Raw genomic sequence first — 25,207 nt, forward strand, 5'->3', positions numbered from 1 at the left:
TATATTAAACTTACCTCATTTATTTTATGCTATATATTATTATTTAGAATGCTCCGTTTTCATGCAGTTCCTTAAAACACAACTAAACAACTAAATTGCAAAAGGATTATTTGGTATATTATTTTTTCAATTTGTTCATCGTTATATTAATTTTGTCTCTGCATTATTTGTATAGTATTTAAATAATATCATATGAAAAGTATCACATATGCACCGCAAGTGAATTTTTATAGTATATGATGGTTATCTTAAGAGCAACGTGTATGTTACTAAAATTTGCTTACAATGACTTTTTACTGCCATTTCAGACTTTTCAACATATTTTTATAATTCAGTCTATGGCTAAAAATGCTACATACCTGTTGTAATATATTTTCTTACCACCAATAGTGAAGAGGACAAATTGCTGCTGAAGCTAAAAAAGTATCACCTCGGATATTTTTGTTCAAGGAAGACAAAGAAGGACAAAAAATTTTAATAGCCTATCTGGTCACCTTATCTTTACTTACAGATTTTACATATTCTAGCCGTTTTCGATTAATATGTGTGTGTTCTATTGAAAAAATGCACTAATCTTTGTTAAGTGGATATTATAATTAATTTTCAAAAACAATTATATTTAATTTCTTATTTTCATAACGGTTATATAAATTCAATAGTATGATTAAATCTCAATTACGTAATATTTTAAATAATACAAGTTTGTAGGAACACAAGAAATGATAACTATGAAGAAAATCTTGTTTTTAAAAACTCTACAAAAAGCTGTATCAAATTACGTAGTAATTTAAATAAATTCTAATTTTTCTCCAAGGTTAAAAGTGTGTTAAAGATTGTTCACTGTTCAGCATAAACAAAGATTGTACAATGCTCATCGTGCATTAATATTTCGAAGTATAGAATAATGGGATCCAAACAAATGACCAGCATAGAAAAGGCTGACGTGACCATTAGGCTGAGATAAAATAATTCATAGCCATTACAATCGATTTAATTAACATTACATTTTGTATACAAACTTCAAGATTATTCATATAAAATGTATTTTTTATTTAATATTTTAAGTTATTATTCTACTTCTTCACATATGTACATATTTGGATGTAGACGTCTGCTCAATGAGCACTTTCTGTTACCTTTGTGAATCGCTCTTTGTTCTTGACAAGATGGGATAGTTCATAAATTCTAAGACCAGTCCATTTGCGGATATTCTGTAGCCACGAGAGTTTCTCCCTACACAGCCAAGGTTTGTTATCTATATTGCCCGTCAAAATGGTTTGTAGAAGGGTAAAATTCTAACCACAGATCATGTGTCTGAAGTACTATATTTTTTTAATGCTTCGTGATATTCTAAGGCTCCCAGTTCTTTTACTACAGCCACAAGAAGGTTTCTTTTTTACATCCGTTGTCCACAAGATATTCGGTATTCACTGATAACCCCACAACTCAAATGCCTCTAGCCTACCTTCAGCATTCACCAGGCTAGCCTAAGTTTTGGGTTAGTACTCAATAAGATGAACGGACAAAGTATAGGAACTCAGAGATAGTCAGCGTCAGGATAAGACGCTTTACATTGCTGCGGAACCTAAAAAAAGGATCATCATGGAAATTTTTGCTCGAGGAAGACAAAGATGTACAAATTGTTACGGGAGCTAAAACATGTCATTTCGCATTTATTTTTTCGAAAGCCATCTCGGAAATTATTGTTTGAGGACAGGGAATCATAAAAGGAGAGGAAAATGTTTGTGGAGGGCGTCTGGTCACCTTAGATAAGATAACCTTTTTGCAAGGGTCAATGTCGCACGCGAATAGAAGAACAATTAAACATATTATGCAATTTGTCTAATAGCTAGGGTGACCATATTCCCGTTTTGGCCGGGACAGTCATGTTTTTTTTCGTACTTTGCGTTCATCTCGTAGTTTTCGTAAAATTGTATGATTTCTCTTGTTTTGAACATTATAAAATAAAACACATCAAACATTAAATAAAATATTAAATAAATAAATAAACACTGTTCATTATATTTTATTTCCTTTTTAAATTCCCCACTTCTGAATTCAATTTTGTAATGGGTTCTTTCTCTTAATCCAATGGTAAGTTCCTTGCTTATATTTTAGCAAAGTCTGTAATAAGATTTCACATTTGTAGCTGGTAAGTCATTTCTTTTTCCACTGAAATTGTGATTTGTCCCGCAAATCTCTCTTAGCTAATGGAACTGCTCAGTTCGATTTTTAATATTTTGGGTTTTGGAAAACACCTCTGCACTTATCGCTGTTATCATCGGTAAAGTAAAAAGGATACGGAAACCTACGAATTAGTAAACCATTTCTAACTTATTTAGGCACAAATAGTTCAGCACACATTTTACCACTTAATTAAGAAATTGTTCCATATGTTTTTTTAAAAAATCGATGATTTATTTTTTCCCATAATTTGATAAATTTTTCGCTGCTTTAATTTAATTAATAATCTCAATCAATGTTAATTAATTCTCATAGTCATATTTTAAGAGAAGTTCAAGGTTTTCTCAACATTATACTGATCTGACGAGACGCATTTTATTTTGAAGATCCGTCAGTTATAGCATCCTTTATGAAACTCTGGTTTAATAATAATATAATACATATAAATAATAATAGCTTATACTTATAAATTTAATAATAATATTTTAAAGCAATTAAGAATCAAGATTCCGTTACTTTAGATTAATAACTCTATTTTAAAAATTACAATTTATAATTTATTTGTTTATTTATAAATAATATATTTTATAATTATATTTAAAGATTGATTAATCATGTTTTTTGGATTGTGGTGAAATATCGTGTGTTTAATTGTCACAGTGGTGAGTTGTCGTTGTGTCCAAATGTCGTGTGGTGAAATGTCTGGTCACCAATTTTCTTTTGTGCTAATTTATATTTGCACATGGGCGGTCAATAACCCGAGGACCTGTTTATTTTTATTTGATTTTGTGTTGGTTATTTTGAATTGAATTAAAATATATAATAGTTTTTGTAAATTATATCAATAAAAAATTGAATATTAATTTGACAAGGATTATGGAACAGATGCTAGCAACACTGAAAAGTCAAGTAGTGGCAGCGGTTGACGTGTGTGTCATTTGCAAACATCGCTAAATAGTTGAGCGTGTTTATGTGGAAAATATAAACATGGATCACAAAGATGTTTGCTTTGAGATAGAAAACGACGACTTTTTTCGGCAGTATTTCTGCAACGCGTCGAAGAAAGCCGTCGATAAAGCGATGAGCGCTTCGGAAAAAATAGATATGCTCAACAAAGGCATCGACAAATTGAACCTGGAGCTGGAATCGCAAGTGATATCCAAACACCACGACCTGCTGACCCAAGCTAGCCACGCGACCACGCTAGAGAAAGCGATAGGCGTCCTGCAAATAGAGTCTCAAGGACTTTTGACAGGGATCGAAAAGTTGCGAACTCAAGTGTTGACGCCTTACGACATGCTCGAGAATCAGACTACCGTTTTGAGCAGAATCCAAAAAGTGTGTCACATAATGAGGCAGGCTGCCAAAATAATCGATTATTGCAAAGGGCTGAAAGAACTGGATAAAAATCCATCGTTGCAAGCTACTTTGATATACGAAGTCGAACAGACGATCGACGACGGAGATTTCGAGGGAATCGACATTCTGGTCGACGAACTAGAGACGGTGCGGACTTACAAGGCGAGAATAATCGAAAATGCTTCTAAAAATCTTCAGTTAGGGCTGTCGAGTGGCGATAAGAGCATTTTGATTCATAGTTTTAATATATTTAGTAATTTACATTGTGCGAAAGACGTCATTAATGATTTAATCAATTCCGAATTAAATTATATAACACTCAATGTTCAAAATGCTTTCAACGTGCAACAAAGATCCGTCGATACTTCTAAAGCCGGACCGGGTAAAGTCAACGTAACGAACCCGCAAAATTTTAAGCAACTACTTTGGGAGAACATCGAGAAGCTGTTCAACGAATGTTTGTACTCCAGTTGTAAGAAGATAATTCTTTTACAGAGCTGTCTTGTCGACTTGCATACGTTAGAGAATTATAGATACGTGGCTAAAGGATTTTGGAATAATTTATCTAATATATTTTCATTGGAATTGAAGAAGAGCTCCATCACTGCCAATCAGTGTATCGAGCTAGATTTCCCCAGGTTGTTGAAATGCTATAACGAATTGTGTAACAAGCTTCATTATAAACAATTTGCGATCAAGAGAGATACGTTGAGCGCTTGGGAAAACACTTTCTTATCTAAATCGTTGGCTAAATTGTTAGATCCGGTGCGATCTATGTGGCAGATGAGTCACGTGCCCACTTTGGAACAGGTAGACGAAGCCGTGAGAGCCATATCTAACGCTTTGAGCGTAGCGCTCGGCGATAAACAATTGAGTTTAGCGTTAGCGACGAGCGTAGCTAAATGCATCAAACAAATGAGCACGGAAGCGGAACAGCGGATATGTATGGACGCCGACGCCGGCCAAGTGATCGAAGCTCCGACCAGTTCGCAGACGCGAAACGCCGCTTTATCCAACATATTATTCTATTTTTCTAAAAAAATAAACAGAGTAATAATGAACATGTTGACCATCTTATCAGCAGAAAGTATTAATATCATTCAAGAGAGTTTGAAAGACATATCGTGCGTCGGCGTCTTACAACCTTTCTGTATATCTATCAAATCGGCCATCGATCTCATATTGGGCAGTATGCACAGCGAGCCGGAGCCTATCAAAGTGGACGTTACGACCATAACGTCGTGTTCGCTCTACATGAGAGAATTACAGCAATTCTTATTGAGGTGTCGAAATATATACTTATGTTTATACGACGACAGAGTTGCGCTCAACGGATGCAGCGAAGAAATCGCTAAGCATTGTTCTAAGACCTTCCTTTATAACGTCTGCTGTCTCAGACCGATAACTGACTATAGGCGAAGGAAGTTATACTTTGACTGCAAACAACTGCTCATTATATTGAGCGCTTTCACTTCGCACATGGATTACCCGAATCCGTTCGAAGAGTTGCGCACGATTCACATTCTACTGAGTCTGGCTCCTAATAAGATAGCCGAGCACACTTGCAGGAACAGTACGATGCCGCATTCTTTAGTCATGTTGCTGCTTTTCGCGTTCGCTGGTCCAGATCTGCTTTCTCCACACCAGTGCGCCGGCTGGTCGAATCGACAGCTCGTGGATTGGCTGCACCAGCACAGAAACGAGAGAGAACGAGTCGAATTCATCGCTGGGGCGCTACAGAGATACGTCAACCACGTCAATCAGCATAACATAACGAAATACGACGACATGTATCCGCTTTTATTGCAATTGTTAGATGAAGCGCGAAAATTTAATATGTAGTTTGTCACAATAATGATACTTATTTTTTGCTACAAATTTCAATAACTTAATTTATATGTAAAATTATGCGCTGATTTTTTGACTAAATACTCAAAAATAATTTGTATTTTGTATTCTTGCAACAAGTCTTTTACGACAAATTTAAACTGATTTATTTATGTAAAAATATGCGCTTATATCGGTTTTATTTTTGAATATTTATGGCAAAATTCATGGTTTTGCAATACTTTTATATTGACAAAATTTGCTTTTGCTTATAATAAATCACTTTTTGGCTCTAGCTTAAAATAGAAAAATATTTATTGCTATAATTAGTTTTTATTGTTTTAGTCGATTAAAAATATTGAAAAACCATGATCGTTTTAAATTAAATCGACGGGTTGTATTTATTGGGTCAGTAACTTAAATAAATGGTTAGTACTTGTATTAAATTGTTGTTTCTTAATTCAACGATTAAATTTTGACGGCGAATGCTAATATGCTTTCTTAAACATTATGTATTATAAAATGGTTTTGTAAAAATTACATATCTGCTATCATTCTACAAAATAATCTTGATGTACAAATAATGAACTTTAATCATTAAATTTGTGGTTTAGAGAAGAACAAACGATTCGTGAGAGGCGCAGAAGTTACTGACCATTCAATTTATTGCCAAAATCTACTATAACAAAAAAAATTGTTGGTTGTACACAATATGACAAGTTTTTGCTACAAATTTATACTGTTATTTTACGTAAAATTGCACTTTTACTTAGCTCATAGTTTTTTGTTACAATCAATTTGACAATACTTTTATTTTGCTAAATAATTTATTATTGCTTAGGAATGAATGACTTTTGAGCTGTAATTAGTGATGATGTAATTAGTTTTGTATTAGCATATGTAGTGCTTGTTATAATTTATAGTCAACAAATGAAATACTGTGAATCACTATATTCAAGAAAAATGATTTTGAAACAAGGTGACTATATATTAATAACAAAAAAAAAATTAAGTGCTTAGAAAATAAATAATTTGTTGTAGTTTTAATATATAAGATGTATTGCATTGATTTAAATCTGAATTTTGGACTAGCTTATAATTATCGATTTTTATTATATAGTATTGCTGTAATTATTTGTTTGATAGCTTAGACTTTTATTACAGTCGGTTCTTCCATTTAATACTCGAATATGACTGGATTTCTGTTATGAGTCACCACATTAAAAGTATTTCAATGCAACTTAGATAAAATCAATGCAAGTGTATAATGCATTATAATTGGGGCGACCATATGCACCATTTTGAATGTGACTAGGTTAGAATATTTCATTAAGTAGAGGTGAATTTGGACAATGATAATTTATTTCTTTACACTACAAATCAATGTGTAATTTTACGTATAAATCAGCTTATCATATCTTTGTAGCAAAAAAGTTCAGCAATTTATTTGTACAATGATTGCAAAAAACTTGTAAAAATGTAAATTTATTTTCATACGTATGTATATAATTCAATAAAATATTACATCTAAATATAAAACACAACACTTAAAATAACCCACTACATACATATATATTTTTATTAGCGTAATTTGTAAACTTAAATAATGAATCATTTCATAAAATTGATTGCATATACTCGAGTCGTACAATAGTTTCAGTGTTATTATGTTGTTGTTTTTTTTTATACATATTTATTAGTTATGTGTATAATTTTATATCGAGCACAATAAAAAGCCATTTATAAAAACTAAATGTTTATTTATTCAACAATATATTTCTTATAACATAATATTCACAGATTTTCCTCCTATGTTCCCATTTATTTAATCGTGATTGAAAACAATGTTGTAAACATCAGAATAATTACGGGTGAAATGTACTTCGATACCTTCAGTGATGAACTTTGGCAAATCATCGTAATCTTTTTTGTTCTCTTCGGGTAACAATATACAATTTACACCGACTCTCTTAGCCTGAAATGTATATAATGCATCGTAAATCATGTGTAAATTATATTATCGTGAAGTGAATCATTTACCGCTATAGTCTTTTCCTTAATGCCGCCCACGGGTAATATTTTTCCAGTTAGCGATATTTCACCAGTCATTGCAATATTTTGTCTGATAGGCTTATTTAAAGCTAAGGAGATAAGAGCCGTTGTGATTGTGCAACCTGCTGATGGACCATCTTTAGGGGTCGCACCTTCCGGAACGTGCAAGTGAATATTGCTGAAATAATTTATATAATAATAATTATATTATATGTAAAAATATCTCCATCAATTATAGGCATACAATGTCCGTGAAAGTGATGATGATAATACGACAGTCCCTATACATCCTATCAACTTAATAAGTAAAGAAATTTGAATTCATTTTCTAACAATGATCTAAACACATGAGGGAATTATGATAAGCTCAATATCAACAAACTTTAATCTCTGATAATAGATGTGTTAAATAAAACTTAAAGAATTCAGTTCTAGTAGTGATGAATTTTATAAGTTACACATGGATCTGGTTTTTAATATTAATATGGAACAAAATAAATTAATTAAGTGATTTATTATTATTACAATTACCTCTTATTCAAGAATTCATTGCATGCGTCGACGTTTAGCATGAAATTTCTAGCTACAGTTAGAGCAATCCGCACTGATTCTTTCATCACATCACCGAGATGTCCAGTCAACTCCAAAGTACCTTCACCGTCTTTACCAGACGATATTGATTTCCTTATTGCAGTTTCGATAAATAATGTCGATCCGCCTAAAAACATTGTATCATTTGATAACGTTTCTAATTAAAAATATAATAACAATCAATAAATATACAAACCCATTGCCGTCCATGCTAAACCCATCACTACACCGGGCGGTGTAATATCGTACATTCTATCATGCGTAAACACAGGTTTGCCGACATATTCATTTAAATTATCGTTCATTATCGAAACATTATCTATTTCTTTCTTAACTATTTTAAATGCAACTTTTCTTATGATCTGCAATTATAAAAAATAATATAATATATGGCAATTTGATTAGAACATAAATCATATTTACCTTTTCAATATGCTTTTGTAAATTTCTTACACCACTCTCCCGACAATATTGTTTAATTAAAGTATTCAGCGATTCATCGGTGATTATTACTCTCTCATCTGGCATACCACAATTCTTCATAGCTTGAGGAACAAGATATTGCTTTGCAATTGCTAGTTTTTCTTCAGCAACATATCCTAAAAATAAATCAAGTTAATTTAATTTATTCTCTCTAATGGACAATATATCTTTATATCTACCTGACATATCAATCATTTCCATTCTGTCTCGTAGCGGTTCCGGAATCGTGTCAGTTATATTTGCCGTGCAAATAAACAAAACTTTAGACAGATCAACCGGTACATCAAGGTAATGATCCAAAAAATTGGAGTTTTGTTCAGGGTCCAATAGTTCTAAGAGAGCCGAGCTAGGATCTCCTTGATATCCCCTAAAAAATCACATTTATTAAATATACATTCATATTTTATCATAAGTTTACTGTTACATACTTTCCAATCTTATCGACTTCATCAATCAAAACCAAAGGATTTTCAGTTTTAGTTTTCTTCAGGCATTGAATGATCTTTCCTGGCATCGCTCCGACGTACGTTCTTCTGTGACCTTTGATTTCAGCAACGTCGGTCATACCGCCGACGGAAAATCTAAAATATTCTCTATTCAAAGCACGCGCAATGGAGCGAGCTAAAATTTAAATGAAACTTTAATATATATTGATATAAATTGAATCGTATAATATTATATTGATGTACCTATACTAGTTTTTCCTATTCCTGGTGGTCCATGGAAGCAGAGGATTTTACCTTGTGTTGAACCTTTCAATTGAGACACAGCTATGAACTCGAGTATCCGCTTCTTAACATCGTCCATTCCATAATGATCCTCGTCTAACACACCAGACGCTGTGGCAATATCTAAATTTTCCTTTGAAGTAACACCCCATGGCAAAGAAGTTAGCCAATCTAAATAATTCCTCGTTACGCTGAAAGTATAATTTTTTAATATAATATTTGAGCAATACTTTAAAATTTCCAATAATCAGTTTTCATAAATATATCAAAAATGTATCGATATCTAAATTGTTTTTATATGATAAAGTCATAGGTCATTACTTAAACATTTATATAACGTAACGGATGACCTACAAATAGAAAACAAACAAGATAATGCATTCCAATTGATATCAGAAGTAGTCAAATGATAAGAAATCCCTTAAGAAAGAACATGTTTTTAAACTGAAATTTTTAGCAAAAATGTGTTTTAATATCTATTACATAAAATTCACAAAAAAACCCTATTTCGAAAACAGTCAGCAGGTAGCGTTTAACAAATGCATTTTATTTGTCCGCTTTTGCCAAATAAGTATGGGTGAATTTGAGAATACTAAGTTTTGACTGACCAATGCATCGTTTCTATATGTATTATTATTATTGTGTCCTGTTTTCTATAAAAAATTGACATGCAATAAACGTAATATATATGAAACTGGCAATGACTAGATTTTTTAACCTTTGAAAATTGGTAAAATATGTGCACTATAAGAAATTTAAAAAAAAGTGCATATTAAAGAACGGTATTAGTTTTATTAACGATAATTCTTATTTTTAGCATATCAAATAGTTCTGCTTTTATCATTCTGTTTATATATTGATTTTATATTTCATGTTTTCCGTTTTATTTATGGCTTGGATTATAAAATATTTTTCTTATTTACATATATATGTACTTCCACAATAATGAGGATAAAATAATTTCTAAGAAAGTATTTTTATTTAAAGAATAATAATTCAATAGATTCTGATAATTATTGAGTTTCATTATGTTATAATAAGAGGAATTATGGCCACTAGTGTAGTGGACCCATCACACTTTTTTTAAGCCAGAACGGAACGCGTTCTAGTACTTTTTATAAATCTGCAAAATTTAAAATTATCATTTGAAACTAAAAGAATAATTGTTCACATTCCGCGAATGTTTAACATAAAATAATAATAGAAACAACTCATATGCTCATTTCTAAACAGAACATTTATGTTTTAGTCTTTTTCTTTTGACTTTGACCGACCGATACCGACCATGTTGAAGGGCGTGCCATCTAGTTGGCATAAGATCGCGGAATTCGATGGTTAAGAAGTCATCGATCAGCCACAGACACACAGATACATGAATGCAAATGAACATGTAGAGGATCCTGTCTGGAAACTTTTATAAGAAATTTAAATAGAAGTAAGATTTCTTTTAACGGCTATTTCATTTTCTTGTTTATATTACTATTTTCAATATTGATTAAATATGAATTTCTATACAGATTTGGACAAAACTTGCCAACTTGGAAGGAAATATAATCACAAAATTCATAACAGGATGTAAAAATATTTTTGAAAGTGGTGCTATTTAACCGGGAATTATTTTGAGAGATATGTGCATTTAAATAAATACTTTGTTTCATAAAACGAATTGTTTGTGCATTAATGTAAGGTAAATTTTTTCTTTAAAAAAGAATTTGTTGCAGAGTTATTCACAAGGTGTTCACTGTTTTGACTAATCTGCTCAACAGTAATACACAAATAATTTGTTTAATGGAACATTTATTTTATATACTGCTCATTCAAATTGTCTAATACATATAATTTTTTTTATTGCAAAACATTTGAAAAAAATGAAAATGTTTTGAAGTAGCAATATTGACTAATTTAAAAAAATACACGAAAAATATTTGGGGGGGGGTGTAAGTTCGGTGCTACGGCACTTATTTTTTTAGCACTACACCACTGGTGATGGCGAGCACTTTCTTACTTATATATGAATATATGTAAAAAAATAGATAAGACATGAATGAATTTATTAATATTAAATCTTACTTTGCCAAAAACTTATTTGAGTTTATGTCAAGCGTTCATAAAAAAATGAATAGCTTTTTTCAAATAAAATACTTTCTTTCAAAATTTAGAAATTGTTAAAATATTTATAAATATATTGTGCGGGTCTATTTATTTATCTATTCATTATGGCCAAAACTTGGCGGCACTCTGGTAGCACTGACGTTACGGCACCAGAGGAAAGCCTTCTTTCGGTGGACCTCAACGCAAAGACAACAGCCGGTGGTGCTTCGTCCATCATTCACTCGTTTATGTTTCAATAACAAACATGTAAATTCTACATATTTTTAATAAAAATACTACTGCAGCGGCTTAATCTGTGTGTAATTGACACCCATCGTCCCCCACACTGTAAATATTATAGAATGATTTGGCTGTATTAGAATTAATTTCTGTATTCTTTACAGTGGGAATTTTTTTTAAAACAACGCTCTAAAGTCCTGTAAATTAGTGTTATATGTAGTTTGTATAATGACCATAAAGTGGCAGTACGAATCAGGCATGCAAAAACAAAAACAAAAGATCAAAATTACCACCACATTTGCAACATGCACTACTGCAACTCTATCGTTTGTTTTTTGAGTAGTGAAGGATTGAAACCATTGAAATCTATTGAATGATGAAAGTTTAGTATGGTGATACATATGTCACTCCAACAAGTGTAGAAGTGGACTAGAGATGGATACCACTAATTGATGCCTGCCATGTACATTTGTAGCGCTTTGAAGCAAAAGGTGATGGCTTTCTGAAATAAAACCGGGGTTCTTTACCACTGGCCAGAAGTCTAGACAGAAAACCACAATCTCCACTACAAAACTTATTATTTTTGTTATAAATTATGAATGTCAGTTAGCATGTTCTCGCATTGGGGTCATAAATTAAAATAAATTAAAAAATCCTACTTGAATTCAGAGCTATGACTTTCCAAGAAATTCAATTTATTCAATTCTTCTTCAATAACAACGTTGACGGCTTCGGGTACAATTTTGTCTTTTATCCTTTCTTTGAATTTCTCACCTACAGCGTCTTTATCTTCCTTTTCGATGCCCAATTCTTTTTTAATAGCCTACAATCGTTGATCGGTTAATAAAATAGAATTCTAAACTAAATAAATTATTATTAATTAATAAATTCATTACTTTTAATTGTTCTTGCAAAATATACTTTCTATGTTGCTGCTTCACTTTTTCTTCTACTTCTCGTCCAATTTTTTCTTGAAGTTTTGAGAGTTCTAATTCTTTTTTGAGAAGCGACAATGAAAGCAACAATCGCTTTGGTATCTATAAACAAAAGATCTACTTTATTAATTGACATTGTAATATATTTTAATTGGTATTGTAATTACATTAATTTCTTCTAAAACTGCTTGTAAATCTGCAGCTTCAGCTCCTGTTAAAGCTGCACCTAAATCACTAAGATAAACCGGATTATCGACTACGCGTTGTCCCTGATGAAGCATCTGTTGTAAGCTTTCTCTGAAAATAATAACAGATATAAAATGCTGTTTCTTCAAAGCACTATTTTTAATTTAGTAATAACCCTTTGTTTGCCAAAATCTGATATATCAGCTTTTGCTACTATGGTGAGAATTGCCTGATCTGACGTCATCATCGAAGAGACTCAGGCACATTTTAAATGGGCTGTACGATTTATGCTTTAGAAGTAAATAACATCAGATTGATATTAACCCTGAGCTCTTAAAACCTAGAAATGATAATTTGGTCCTCTATTGAAGTGATGCGGAAAGGACCATAAATTTCAATTTTTTTGTCGCTCTGTTAAGAACATTTATGGCGTGAAACTACACTTTTCTCTGGTTGTACCGCATCAGTTCGCTTATTATATAATTGCTTTTTTGAAATTTACAACACGCAAAAGTAATATCACCATATATTTTTTTCTTTCTTATATAAACATAGCAATTATTTGTTGTGATAATTTAGTGGTTCATAACAACTGATAGACAATAATATATTTTAGATAAAAATATATTTTCCATTACATATGCAGATAATTGACGATAAATATAATTTTTTTCGTATTTTTTTGAATAAAATGACACGACTCTTTATTTACGATTTTGCTTTTACTACCTGTTATTTAATTTGGAAATTATTTTTGATCTACAAAAAAACTAGCTGCGGTTTTAGGTTTATCACAAAAGGCTTGGCAACAAAAGGGTTAAATATAAATCATAAAATTACCTATACAGAGGATTCAAATTAATAATGTCTCTTATAGTTTTGATTATTTCTTGGGTCAAAGCTTTAACTTCTTCCGTCTGTGTAAATTTATCATGTACCACATTTTCAACTTCCACCATTAACAACGGCTGCGTACATTCTGTTTGTCCATCAACCTTTGGATGCACAGTGGTACTGGCTTTAGCGTTTTGAGCTGTGTTTTTTAAATTCCGGTGTTTTCTTCTTCTGCGTTCGGCGTCAGTTTCTTTCACATTAACGTCAATCTCTGCATTAAACGGTGGAAATTTTAATTTCATTGCTAGTTTTATATCCCAATTTGTAGTAATTTTTATATGAAAATAATTTAATAATCATATAATATAAACGGGGAAGACAATTATATTTAAATTATCAATAATACCTGGTTGTGGTTCTTCGGCAATGTCTAAAAGTTGGCCCGTTATTTTAACTCTTCTGTGCGCCATGACAACCAATCTTAACTTATCTCCCATATCCTGCATTTCGTGTATCTGGGCAAATGTTCCTATGTTATGTATCTCATCTAAGTTTTCAACAACATCTTTTTCGTTTTCTTCATTTTTCTTTAAAAATATTCCGGCATATGGTTGGTTTAAATTCACTTTTCGACGGATCAAGTCTATCAATACTGGATTTGTTAACTGCAATATAAAAATCATATATAATTATTATTAATTCATGTCAATTGATGATAATATTAATTAAAAAAAAAAACATTAATGATATTATTGATTAAAAATGCAGGATTTAACACTTGAATAGATAATATATAAACATAGAGAATCTCTAATTTTTTCTTTGCATATGTACACAGTTCATAATTCAATGTCACATAAAAAAATATTATTGCATCATATCACAGTCTAACCTCTATTAATTTTATAAATCTCGGAAATACAGGGTTCCTGTTAATTGCAATAACAGGTAGTTGAGGCCAAACTTCTGGAACGGCAACTGGAGCAGGCAATTGTGTGTGATTAGTAGTAGTTTCTTTTTCAATCTCCGGTTCCGCTACAGTTTCAGGGTCACCTTTTTTGGTACTGAATGGTCTTATATTAGTGGCGTATCTGTATTTTAATATCGATTCCCGACACTTAATGTTATTTTTGAAATAGCAGAACGGCCGACTTTGGTAAATGTACAACGTTTTTCTTAACTGTCCCAATTCACTGATTCGCTCGTTAAATTTTGAAGAATTATAGTACAACTTAGCGAAGGTCGACGAGGAATAGTTTCTTGTGAGATTTGGAACTCGTCGAAAGTACTTTAGTGTATGCATTTTGATATTAATGCACAACACTAAATAATCATTCACGTATTATATATAACCTCCACAAAAACTTGACATTACGAACACCAATATTACCAGCACAAAAAACATCTTTGACATTTACATTTAAAAAAAAAACACTTTACAGATATAATATGTAAATTAATTTAATATTGAAACCGAAAATATAAGTTTATATTATTAGCGGTCACATGAATTTAATAAAAATACTACACGATGTGATTATTTATACAAAAAATAAAATTTTGAAAAGCGATAATTTTGCTTCATTTTGATATCGTCACGGGTGACTTGTTATTCGACTGTTGTGCAAGAATCAATATGATATATACTGCTATTCAAAATAAAGTATTTATCAGTAAGAAAATAATATATCTATTGCAAAAACAAATGTATTTATATTTTGAAATCTTTAAGTATACTTTTAAAACTTGTTAATAAATATGTTATAAAATGTATTTAACTTTCTTACTTTTGGATTAACCACCATTTTAAATAATGACAGCATAACAGACTGTAATATATGTATATACATAAATAACAAAATATTTTAAATTATTTTTTCAACTTTATTTCATTTTATTCGAGCACAAAATCGGTAAAGTAGTATTCTTTCCCTGAATGCATATTCATATTTTATTACACGATTTGTGGATTCAAGACTATTGTTGGTACTTCGAGTTCATGGAGAAACATCTTCATAACAATTATTGCTATTATTGTAATATTCTTGGGAATATGAGTTCTTGCTCCCACTTCTCCGCGAAAACTTAGTAAGCTATTGAAAATTTGTTTTCAATACCTTACTAAGTTTAACTCATTTCTCTCTTGCGAAATTCTCTGACATAGCGGTATAACATATGCACGTGAAACTTAAACACACTTTAGACAAATTGTCATTGTTATATAGTACGTTACAAAAATAGTTTTTCAATCGCAGTCTACTTTAATGCTTTTTTTAAATCCTAAATATTATTTTAAATTACATTTATAAATAAATAATACAAATAAAAGTCAGGTTTGTAACATTTTTTTAAATGTGGTCTTTGGCCCTAAGCACTGTAGTGTTATCGGCCTTCCCCCGACTTCGCTCCTTTCCGCCGTCACCATGGCCGAGGTAAGCCGACGAAATCTGTAAATATCTAAGCAATCCCTGCATTTTAACGCCCAAAATGTCGAAAACTATACCATCGATATAAATATGGATCGATTTAACGCGAAATCTTAACTTTCGTATGATATCTAGAAGAGTTGTGTTTTTGGCGTGTACAAAAATTGACAAGTGACATTTTAGGTTACCCTAGCTAACTCTAATAATTATTACAAATTTAATATTTAATAATAAGAATTAAACATTATTATTGCATTGCTACATGTGATACTTTTTGTGCGTATCAAAACAAATGTTAATCAAATTCCGGTGCTTTTGAGGTTATGTGCCTTCTTGTGACTTGTGTTGTAATAGTATGATTTTTACAGGCTGAAGATGTTCAGAAGAAAAAGCGTACCTTCAGGAAGTTCACCTTCCGAGGCGTCGATCTGGATCAACTCCTCGATATGCCCAAGTTAGTTATTTTCGATATACTTTTTACAACTGACGGTTTCGTGTTGTAAATAATAAATTGTTATTCGCAGCGAACAATTGTTGGAGCTGATGCACGCGAGAGCGCGCAGACGTTTCTCCCGCGGATTGAAACGCAAGCCGATGGCTCTCGTTAAGAAATTGCGCGAAGCCAAGAAAAATGCTCCACCCAATGAAAAGCCAGAGGTTGTCAAGACCCACTTGAGAAACATGATCATCGTTCCTGAGATGGTCGGATCCATTGTGGGCGTCTACAATGGAAAAACTTTCAATTTGGTGAATATCAATTAACATATAATAATATATAGAATGAGTCTAATGTAATACTTGGTGTTTTAGGTTGAAATTAAACCAGAAATGATCGGACACTATTTGGGTGAGTTTTCCGTTACATACAAGCTTGTAAAGCACGGCAGGCCCGGTATTGGTGCCACCCACAGTTCTAGGTTTATTCCACTCAAGTAAATTCTTAATGACATCAATATCTTTATTTTAAGAATAAACCCTTAAAAAAATATTACGTTTTTTATTATAATCCGATCTTACCTATTCCGATTACACAGTACAAGATTTTTGCTGCAGAAATTAAAATTAAATTCCTATGTAAGATTACATGGTAAATCATTAGTATTTACCTAAACGGTCCCGTTATTGGGATATTGTTGGTGATCATTACCACTGACTTCAGCTTGTATGCGTGTATATAGCAATACCAGGATAATTTTATCGCATAGTGGTATAAAGCAGGGTTCCCAGACTGCGCTGAGGATATGCTGCATGAACGCTGTGAAAATTTTCCTATACGAAATATTAATATTATTACTTGGGCCAACGTAAATTTGACTGGCATTTTACGTTCATGTAGTCTGCGCTGGAGTGAACAATTTGGCAACAGCACTTCCCATATCTCAACCTGCTCAGACCCCAGTATAACCAGTGGTCAAATTCGCCAAGGCGAATTTCGGATCTGAGTGACCCCAAATCATACGCCGTTAAGAAAAAACTAAAGGCCTTGTCAAACGGAGAGCATACCGAAGCGCGAGCAATGTGAAGATGTCATACTAGACGCATGGACATAGCGAAGCGAACTGCAGTACGAGGGATACGGAGACGACACATAGCTAGTCATGTGGAGAAAGAGAACTGATGTCAAAGTGTTCGCTAAATTAATTTTGAAAATGTTGAGTGAAACAGATTCAGAAGACGATATTATACTTTTGACTGTTTTATTATTAAAAAATAAGAAAAAGGGCAAAGAATGTGTATACACAACATAAATAAAACCCGGGAAGACTATGGAGAGTATCGTAGGCTCTGTAATTGAATCTCGTGAAGACCGATTTTACACTTACTTTCGTATGTCTAATGAATAGTTTGTAAACAATTACAACCGGCACGCTTCGCATCTCGCGTTCGCTGTCTGTCGTCATCCATCAAAAGTCGTATAATACTACTATCCTGCTCATGCTTCACTTCGCTTTCGCGTTTCGATTCGCCTTACGTTTGTCATGGCGTTATGTTCGCCGCGAAAACGCATCAGAACGCCTCGCGCTCACTTTTCTGTGTGACGAGACTCGAAGGACTCTATTACAAAATAAAAACGCCTTTACCTCACTCTCTGTTTGACAAGGTCTTTAGTGTGCAAGCGCAGCGTACGCATCAGTGCACATCGCAGTTGCGAGTCGGATATCCATTCATTCGCTGTCACCGTTTGTCATAAACATAACACATTATGAGTGTGAATTTAAAACAGAATTGTATTTGTTCATCGGTCATTTTCGGTTCTCAGTGCTCGTATTAGTTTTTGTTTGTTGAACTAACCTAATAGTGTGGTGATTAAGTTATTTATCTAAGCACCCTAAAAATGCACAAATTTTTATTAAACTTGAATGATCAAGATAGTGCTGAATATAGAGAGGAAGCTCCACATATTAGTGGCAGGGGTTCCAGGAAACGAAAATATTGTAAATTTGTTTTGGATTTTGTTTGGATTTTGGTTTTACATCAACAAATGACATTGGATAAAGAGAGACCGCAGTGTGTATTGTGTATGAAAGTTTTGGCACCAGAGTGTATGCTTCCAAGTAAGTTAAAACAACATTTAGAAACCAGCACCTCGCAAAAAAAAGCCTCGCAATTTTTTTACCAGAAAGTTAAATGAATTAAAACAACAAAAAGGCACCATTTATAAACATAAGTCAATACCAAATAATGCTTTAGCATCATATAGAGTTGCCAAGTGTAAAAAGCTCCATATCATCGCAGAGCAACTCATTCTACCGGCTGTTGTAGATTTAGTGAACATTATGATTGGCGAATCGGCGAGGAAGCTGCTTTCAAACGTACCTTTGTCTAACAATACCATTAATCGCAGAATTCAGCATGTGGCGGAGGATCTCAATACACAATTAATTGAAAAATTAAAAGGAAGTGAATTTGGATCGCAGCTCGATGAGGCCACAGACAATAATAAGGATGTACACTTGATTTGTTACGTACGGTTCTTAGATGGTAATTCAATCGTGGAGGACCCTCTCTTTTGTAAAAGTATTACTGAATATATTTATGTTTGAAAATAATTTGGAATGGACAAAGTGTGTTGTTAGTACTGACTGTGGTTGTTCGATGTTCCGCTTTTATGGAGGATTGCGGGTGCTTATTCGAAACAAAGCTCCAGATTCAGTTTGGACCCGTTGCATCATTCACAGAGAAGCACTTGCATCAAAGTATATGAGTCCTCCACTAAATATAGTTTTAGAACGTGTGGTAAATATAGTAAACTATATAAAAATTCGGCCACTGAAAACGATACTTTTTTTTAAATTATGTGAGGATGTGGGAGCTGAATACACATCTTTGTTGTACTACTGCCACTAACGATGGCTCTCTTGTGGGAGTATATTGTCTCGTACGTTCCAATTACAGCAAGAAATATATACTTTCCTGGAAGAAGAAACACGAGTATGCCGAACACTTTGTGGAAACGAATTTTTTTATTATACTCGCATACCTATGTGATATCTTTGAAAAGTTGAATGGGTTGAATCTCTCCCTGCAAGGACGCAATATGCACATTCTAAAATAACAGAAAAGATTTCAGCTTTCAGAAAAAAAAACTACAGCTATGGAAAAGAAAAATTAATGGAGATGGTATCAATGATAGTTTTCCCTTGTTGCACCAGTTTGTAATCTTCAATGAAGTTGATTTGTTTTGCAATATTAAATCCGTTTTTGAATATCTCCTATCAAGTGGTTCTATAAATACTTTCAAGAAGATAATATCGACAAATTTACATGGATTCAAGACCCATTTAGAGCCAAAGCTCCAACCAAATTTACTTCTTTAGAAGAAGAATCTCTTATTTAGTTGTCTTGCGATAATACATTGAAGTCAAAATTAGATAGCATGGATTTTTTTGATTTTTGGATATCAGTAAAAGAAGAATATTCACTGCTTAGTGGTAAAGAATATTAGTCTATGAATATTAATTCCATTTGCAACGTCCTATTTGTGCGAAGTTGAGTTTTCGCGGTCGTGGTAATAAAAAGTAAATATGGTTCGAAAATTAACGTGGAACAGGAAATGAGGGTCGCAATATCCAGTTTTATTCCGAGATTTAAAAAGTTGTGTAGTGAAAAACAAGCCCACCCATCCCATTAATTATTTTAATAATGTCTGTTCAATAAATTGTTTGTGAATTTATTTTTAAACTAACCTAACCACATCAAATGTGCACTTCAACTGCGTGTCCTAATGAATGCGTTCGGACACATGGCCAGCCGCTGCAACTAAGACCCTGGTGGCTGTCCAGTCTCAATATAGATGCTATCGAGACAGCTGAAATTGTGTATTTTATACTATTGCAAAGAAAATAGTGTTCGCTTTTAAATTTTCGCAATTAACTTTTCAAAAGGTAAGTTTTTCAATTTCACAAGAAAGTCAGCAGTTTTGATTATTTATTAAATTAAATTCAGACAACATAAGAGGTATAGATATATCAATGCGTTTCTGAATTGAAAATGAAGAAAAACTATTAGTAACATAAGGTTTGCCATATGATAGACAAATGTTTTGCCTTGGGGCGTTGCGAAAAGATTTTGATATTTTAAGGGTGTCGAAAACCGAAAAAGTTTGGGAAACCCTGGTGTAAAACTTAGGCCCCAAGCCTAGGACATTTCATTCAAGGAAATTTTTAATTGTTAAATTTATTTCTAATTTGAAAAAAAGTATAAAAAAGATTAACTGTTTTCGAGATAAAGCGCGGAGATAACGCTATGTAAACTAAAAAGCCAGATGTATACTTTACAAAGTTAATTATATATTAAAAATATTATTATTTATAATAATTTATAAATAATAAATTTATGAGGCATGCACTGGCGTGCGAGCCCGCAAGAGTTGCCAAGAGAAGAGAGTCCGTCACAACAGTGCTACCAGAGTGCTACCAAGTTTTGGCCATAATAAGCCTAAATAAATACACATATATATATATAGACTTGTAATTAAATGGTCAGAATTTAAATCAAATTTTGGTCAGAACAAAAATCAATTTTCCTCAAAAATCCTCAAATATTATTCCTCGATTGTGTGGCGTGCCCAAGGAGTAAAAAAATTACCAAAAAAAAAAAAATTAATTATTTTTTTAAAACGATTGTCGTTTATCTTAGAAAACATTTGATAATTAATAAAATGAAATTAATTAATAATTCACAGGTTATTTAATCAAGATTTTAATTTTTTAAATTTTAAATTAAAAAATATTTTTGAACTTGGAAATCGTTCGCGTGCAATCCAAATTCTCAAACGTGCCATCTCCGGCACGCGTGCCCTAGGTTTGCCATGCCTGAAATATAGCATGGTCAGAATAAAAATAATAAATGGTCAGAATAAAAATAACACATGGTCATAATAAAGTAACTTGCTGCCATAGTCACATATTTTACGCAGGAAACTTGAAGTTAACCTATTTTATTATCTCATTCCAATTGTGGTACTCACATATGCGTCTTCGCTTTTTGAACAGTTAGTCATAGATTGGATGATGCTGGACAATGTCCAAGATATACCGAAATGAGAACAAATCAATACAATACCATTAAAAAAAGGTTAGGTTGTTTGGTTCTACAGTGAAAGTCAGCGCGAGCGGTAGCGAGATGCCTTCCTTTTCCTTTATAAATTTGTAATTATTAATAAATAAAAACCATGTTATAAAATGATTTTTTTTTATTTTAGAATGTTACACTTTGATTATCATTCACAGTAGTGGTGGTCTTAGTGAAGGTCTAATAGTTTGTGTTGACAAGAGCTGTTGATTCAGCGTTGGTGCGTCAGAACTGTCAAGATGTAAACGACAGATACCGTCGAACAGTTGTACCAATCTTAAACGATAACACTATTGGCAACTGCAAAAATCGAATCTGACCATGTGTCAACATAAATCTTACCATTTAATATTAATTCTAACCGATCCGATTTCAATTCTGACCAATTAATATAAATTCTGACCCATGCAATATAAATTCTGACCAAAACCATGTAAAAATTCTGACCCGAAAAATACGAGCCATATATATATATATGTATATAGGCCCCCAACAACTTCATAATTTTAGATTACATTTATAAAAAAATAATACAAATAAAACTCAGGCTTGCAACATTATTTTTAATTGTGATCTTTGGCCATAAACACTATCTGTCATCGGTTTTTTCAACCGCGCACCTTTCCGCCGTCACCATGGCCGAGGTAAGCCGGCGAAATCTATAAATATCTACGCAATCCCTCTACATTAACGCCCAAAATATCGAAAACTACACATTCGATATAAACATAGATCGATTTAACTTTTGTATGATATCTAGAAGAGTTATGTTTTTGACATATACAAAAATTGACAAGTGACATTTTAGTTTACTTTCTAGCTAACTAATAATTATTACAAATTTAATATCTAGTAATATGATTAAAACATTATTATTGCATTGCTATGTTTGATACTTTTTGTGTGTATCAAAACAAATGTTTATCAAATTATGTTATTATCTTATGACTTATGTTAATAGTATGATTTTTACAGGTTGAAGATGTTCAGAAGAAGAAGCGTACCTTCAGGAAGTTCACCTTCCGAGGCGTCGATCTGGATCAACTCCTCGATATGCCCAAGTTAGTTATCTTCGAGATACTTTTTACATCTGACGGTTTCGTGTTGTAAATAATAAATTGTTATTCGCAGCGAACAATTGTTAGAACTGATGCACGCGAGAGCGCGCAGACGTTTCTCCCGCGGATTGAAACGCAAGCCGATGGCTCTCGTTAAGAAATTGCGCGAAGCCAAGAAAAATGCTCCACCCAATGAAAAGCCAGAGGTTGTCAAGACCCACTTGAGAAACATGATCATCGTTCCTGAGATGGTCGGATCCATTGTGGGCGTCTACAATGGAAAAACTTTCAATTTGGTGAATATCAATTAACATATAATAATAATATATAGAATGAGTCTAATGTAATACTTTGTGTTTTAGGTTGAAATTAAACCAGAAATGATCGGACACTATTTAGGCGAATTTTCCGTAACATACAAGCTTGTAAAGCACGGCAGGCCCGGTATTGGTGCCACCCACAGTTCTAGGTTTATTCCACTTAAGTAAATTAATAATGACTAATATCTTAATTTTAAGAATAAACCATTAAAAAAATGTTTTTTTTTATAATCTGATCTTACCTATTCCGATTACATAGTACAAGATTTTTGCTACAAAAATTAAAACTAAATTCCTACGTGAAATTACATGCTAAAGCAGTGTTTCTCATTTTTCTTTATGCCATGACCCACCGTAGTCTTTTCAAAAGTCATATGCCCCACTGGCCTCTTTTAATTAAACAGTAGTGTGGTGTAGTTGATAATTGCCGACGTGTACCATCTCTGAAGCGTTATGCCCCACCGTGGGAATCTGCTAAAGCATTAGTCTTCATATAAATGGTCCCGTTCTTGGGATATTGTCGGTAATGATTACTACTGACTTCAATTTGCATAGTTTGTATGCGTGCATATAACAGTAACGAGATAATTTTATCGCTTAGTGGTATGAAGTTGACTCTCGGACATTTCACCGAATGAAATTTTAAATTAAATTTGAAAAAAGGTATTAATAAAAATATTGCAGATAATTATTTTATTTATTTTAATTATAATGTTATTGCTTTAATAAAGAAAGTATAGAAAAAATTGTAATAATAAAGTATAAATTATTAAATTGGAGAACAGTGATTTAAAGATTGTAGGCAATTGCTCTTAAATCAATTCTAGTCCATTATATTCGCTAATATGCTTCTCTAAAATGTATATGAAACTCAATTTGTTAATTGCGAAATGTCCATTTTCTGTTCAAACCCAAACCTAACATGAAAGTTCAAAATTCGAACTAAGCCAACTCATTACTTAAGGGAAAATAAATGGAAGAAGAAGTACAGACAGACGTCGCATCTCGCATGTTGCTCCATAGTTGGTCTGCACTTGAATATTACACTATGTATTAAAAATATGATAACTATTCTTACCGATGTTACTACAGTCTTCTGATATGAAAGTATTAGTCAAAGTTTATTCAAACTAAATTTTGGTCAATAAGAGAGCGCAATTATCACTTCTCGGAAGTCAAAAATTCACGTCACAAGCAATAAAATCGTGTTGGCATCATCGCAGCGTTCGCAACGGCGCCAACACGATTTTATTGCTTTTGACTTCTGAGAAGTAATTGTTTTTGCGCTCTTCTATTGGCCAAAATGCGGTTTAAATAAACTTTGTAGTTCTATATATTAAGTACTGCAACGCTACTCCTCTTTAGGGTAATCAATAAGATTTCAGTTTATATGAACCCAGAGACAATTACCTTAGTTATTTTGTTTGTTACGCTTTAAGTGGGTTGTGCAGATCTTCAATAACGATTTGGTAGAAGATATGTTTAAATTTATTTGATCTTCTTGAATGAAGAAACAGATCTTTTAACAAATCGTTTTTAGAAGATGTTTCTTCTTTTGTAAGAAGATTATTTTTATCTTAGTATATCTAGTAACAAATTGTACTGGAACCCATTTCGGTCATGGAGAAAACTACCGGTACGACGTTTCGGTTTGTTCCGGCCCTACTACACCACTGACGATCGAAGTGAAAAGGTTGTTTTCTCTTCAATATGTCTGATTGCCACCCGATTACCAAAATTAAATACTGCGAAAGAAATAAAAATTATTTTAACCCGTTAATTAAAAATCTTTAATAATAAATTTCGATATGTTAACTCGATAAAATAAACTAATATTATAATGTCGACCATTTTTTGAGAAAAAAGGGCTTATAAATAGAAAAATAATAGTTAACCATGTAGACGGCGTAAGATATTTCTTACACTATACATATAAACATTTGTGCCGTTGACCATACTAAAATATTTAGTATGGTTGTAGAACTTCACTTTGTAAAGAAGCACTAACAGAATCTTGTAAAAAAGCTATAACTTTATTTGGTACTGTCCAAATTTTTTTAAATTTCTTTAAGGAAGCCTGAGAGGTTCTAAAAGCATTCTGGAGAGTTTTTGCTGGTTTTCAGTGTAATAAAACCAGCAGTTCTCAATGAAGTTGTCAAATTTTTATTGTCATTATGTTATGTTAAATAGGGCGACAATATTTTGAAAATATTAAAGGACACTAAAAATAAAAATATCACCTCGGACATTTTTGTTCAAGGACAATCCATGAGGTCGCCCGATCACTTTATGTCAGAAATTTCTATGAAGACCAATATT

The 25,207-nt window shown here is 32.4% G+C and overlaps 4 protein-coding genes across 7 annotated transcripts; 3 read left to right on the top strand and 1 right to left on the bottom strand.

Annotated features, from left to right (window-relative positions):
* Positions 1 to 3,080: 3,080 nt before the first annotated feature.
* fws (Conserved oligomeric Golgi complex subunit 5 four way stop) lies at positions 3,081 to 7,119 on the top strand. The gene has a single exon (XM_088204684.1). The coding sequence runs from the start codon at positions 3,172 to 3,174 to the stop codon at positions 5,383 to 5,385; it is 2,214 nt and encodes a 737-aa protein (XP_088060810.1). The 5' UTR covers positions 3,081 to 3,171; the 3' UTR covers positions 5,386 to 7,119.
* Lon (lon protease homolog, mitochondrial) lies at positions 7,110 to 14,906 on the bottom strand. Of its 4 annotated transcripts, none has more exons than XM_088204683.1 (15): positions 14,564 to 14,906; positions 14,403 to 14,488; positions 13,917 to 14,175; positions 13,517 to 13,781; positions 12,658 to 12,787; positions 12,452 to 12,592; positions 12,215 to 12,378; positions 9,186 to 9,415; positions 8,925 to 9,117; positions 8,676 to 8,863; positions 8,437 to 8,612; positions 8,210 to 8,375; positions 7,954 to 8,140; positions 7,411 to 7,600; positions 7,110 to 7,345 (listed from the first exon to the last, which is right to left on the bottom strand). In XM_088204683.1, exons 1-15 carry the CDS (start codon positions 14,811 to 14,813, stop codon positions 7,196 to 7,198), a joined length of 2,775 nt encoding a protein of 924 aa, XP_088060809.1. In that variant the 5' UTR covers positions 14,814 to 14,906; the 3' UTR covers positions 7,110 to 7,195. The 4 variants fall into 4 exon arrangements, with proteins under 4 accessions (XP_088060809.1, XP_088060808.1, XP_088060807.1 ...); XM_088204682.1 differs by having other exon boundaries at positions 13,517 to 13,814; XM_088204681.1 differs by having other exon boundaries at positions 14,403 to 14,906.
* Positions 14,907 to 15,886: 980 nt separating this feature from the next.
* LOC148226323 (uncharacterized) lies at positions 15,887 to 17,586 on the top strand. Its single transcript, XM_088204685.1, has 4 exons — positions 15,887 to 15,942; positions 16,305 to 16,390; positions 16,461 to 16,683; positions 16,747 to 17,586. The coding sequence occupies exons 1-4, from the start codon at positions 15,934 to 15,936 to the stop codon at positions 16,870 to 16,872; spliced, it is 444 nt and encodes a 147-aa protein (XP_088060811.1). The 5' UTR covers positions 15,887 to 15,933; the 3' UTR covers positions 16,873 to 17,586.
* Positions 17,587 to 22,111: 4,525 nt separating this feature from the next.
* On the top strand, positions 22,112 to 23,576 carry LOC148226324 (uncharacterized). The gene is made up of 4 exons (XM_088204286.1): positions 22,112 to 22,154; positions 22,486 to 22,571; positions 22,642 to 22,864; positions 22,931 to 23,576. Exons 1-4 carry the CDS (start codon positions 22,146 to 22,148, stop codon positions 23,054 to 23,056), a joined length of 444 nt encoding a protein of 147 aa, XP_088060412.1. The 5' UTR covers positions 22,112 to 22,145; the 3' UTR covers positions 23,057 to 23,576.
* Positions 23,577 to 25,207: the final 1,631 nt, after the last annotated feature.

The sequence above is a fragment of the Plectrocnemia conspersa genome, unplaced genomic scaffold (assembly GCF_051122295.1).
Source record: "Plectrocnemia conspersa isolate PC_06_02 unplaced genomic scaffold, ASM5112229v1 ptg000014l, whole genome shotgun sequence".
NCBI lineage: Eukaryota > Metazoa > Arthropoda > Insecta > Trichoptera > Polycentropodidae > Plectrocnemia > Plectrocnemia conspersa.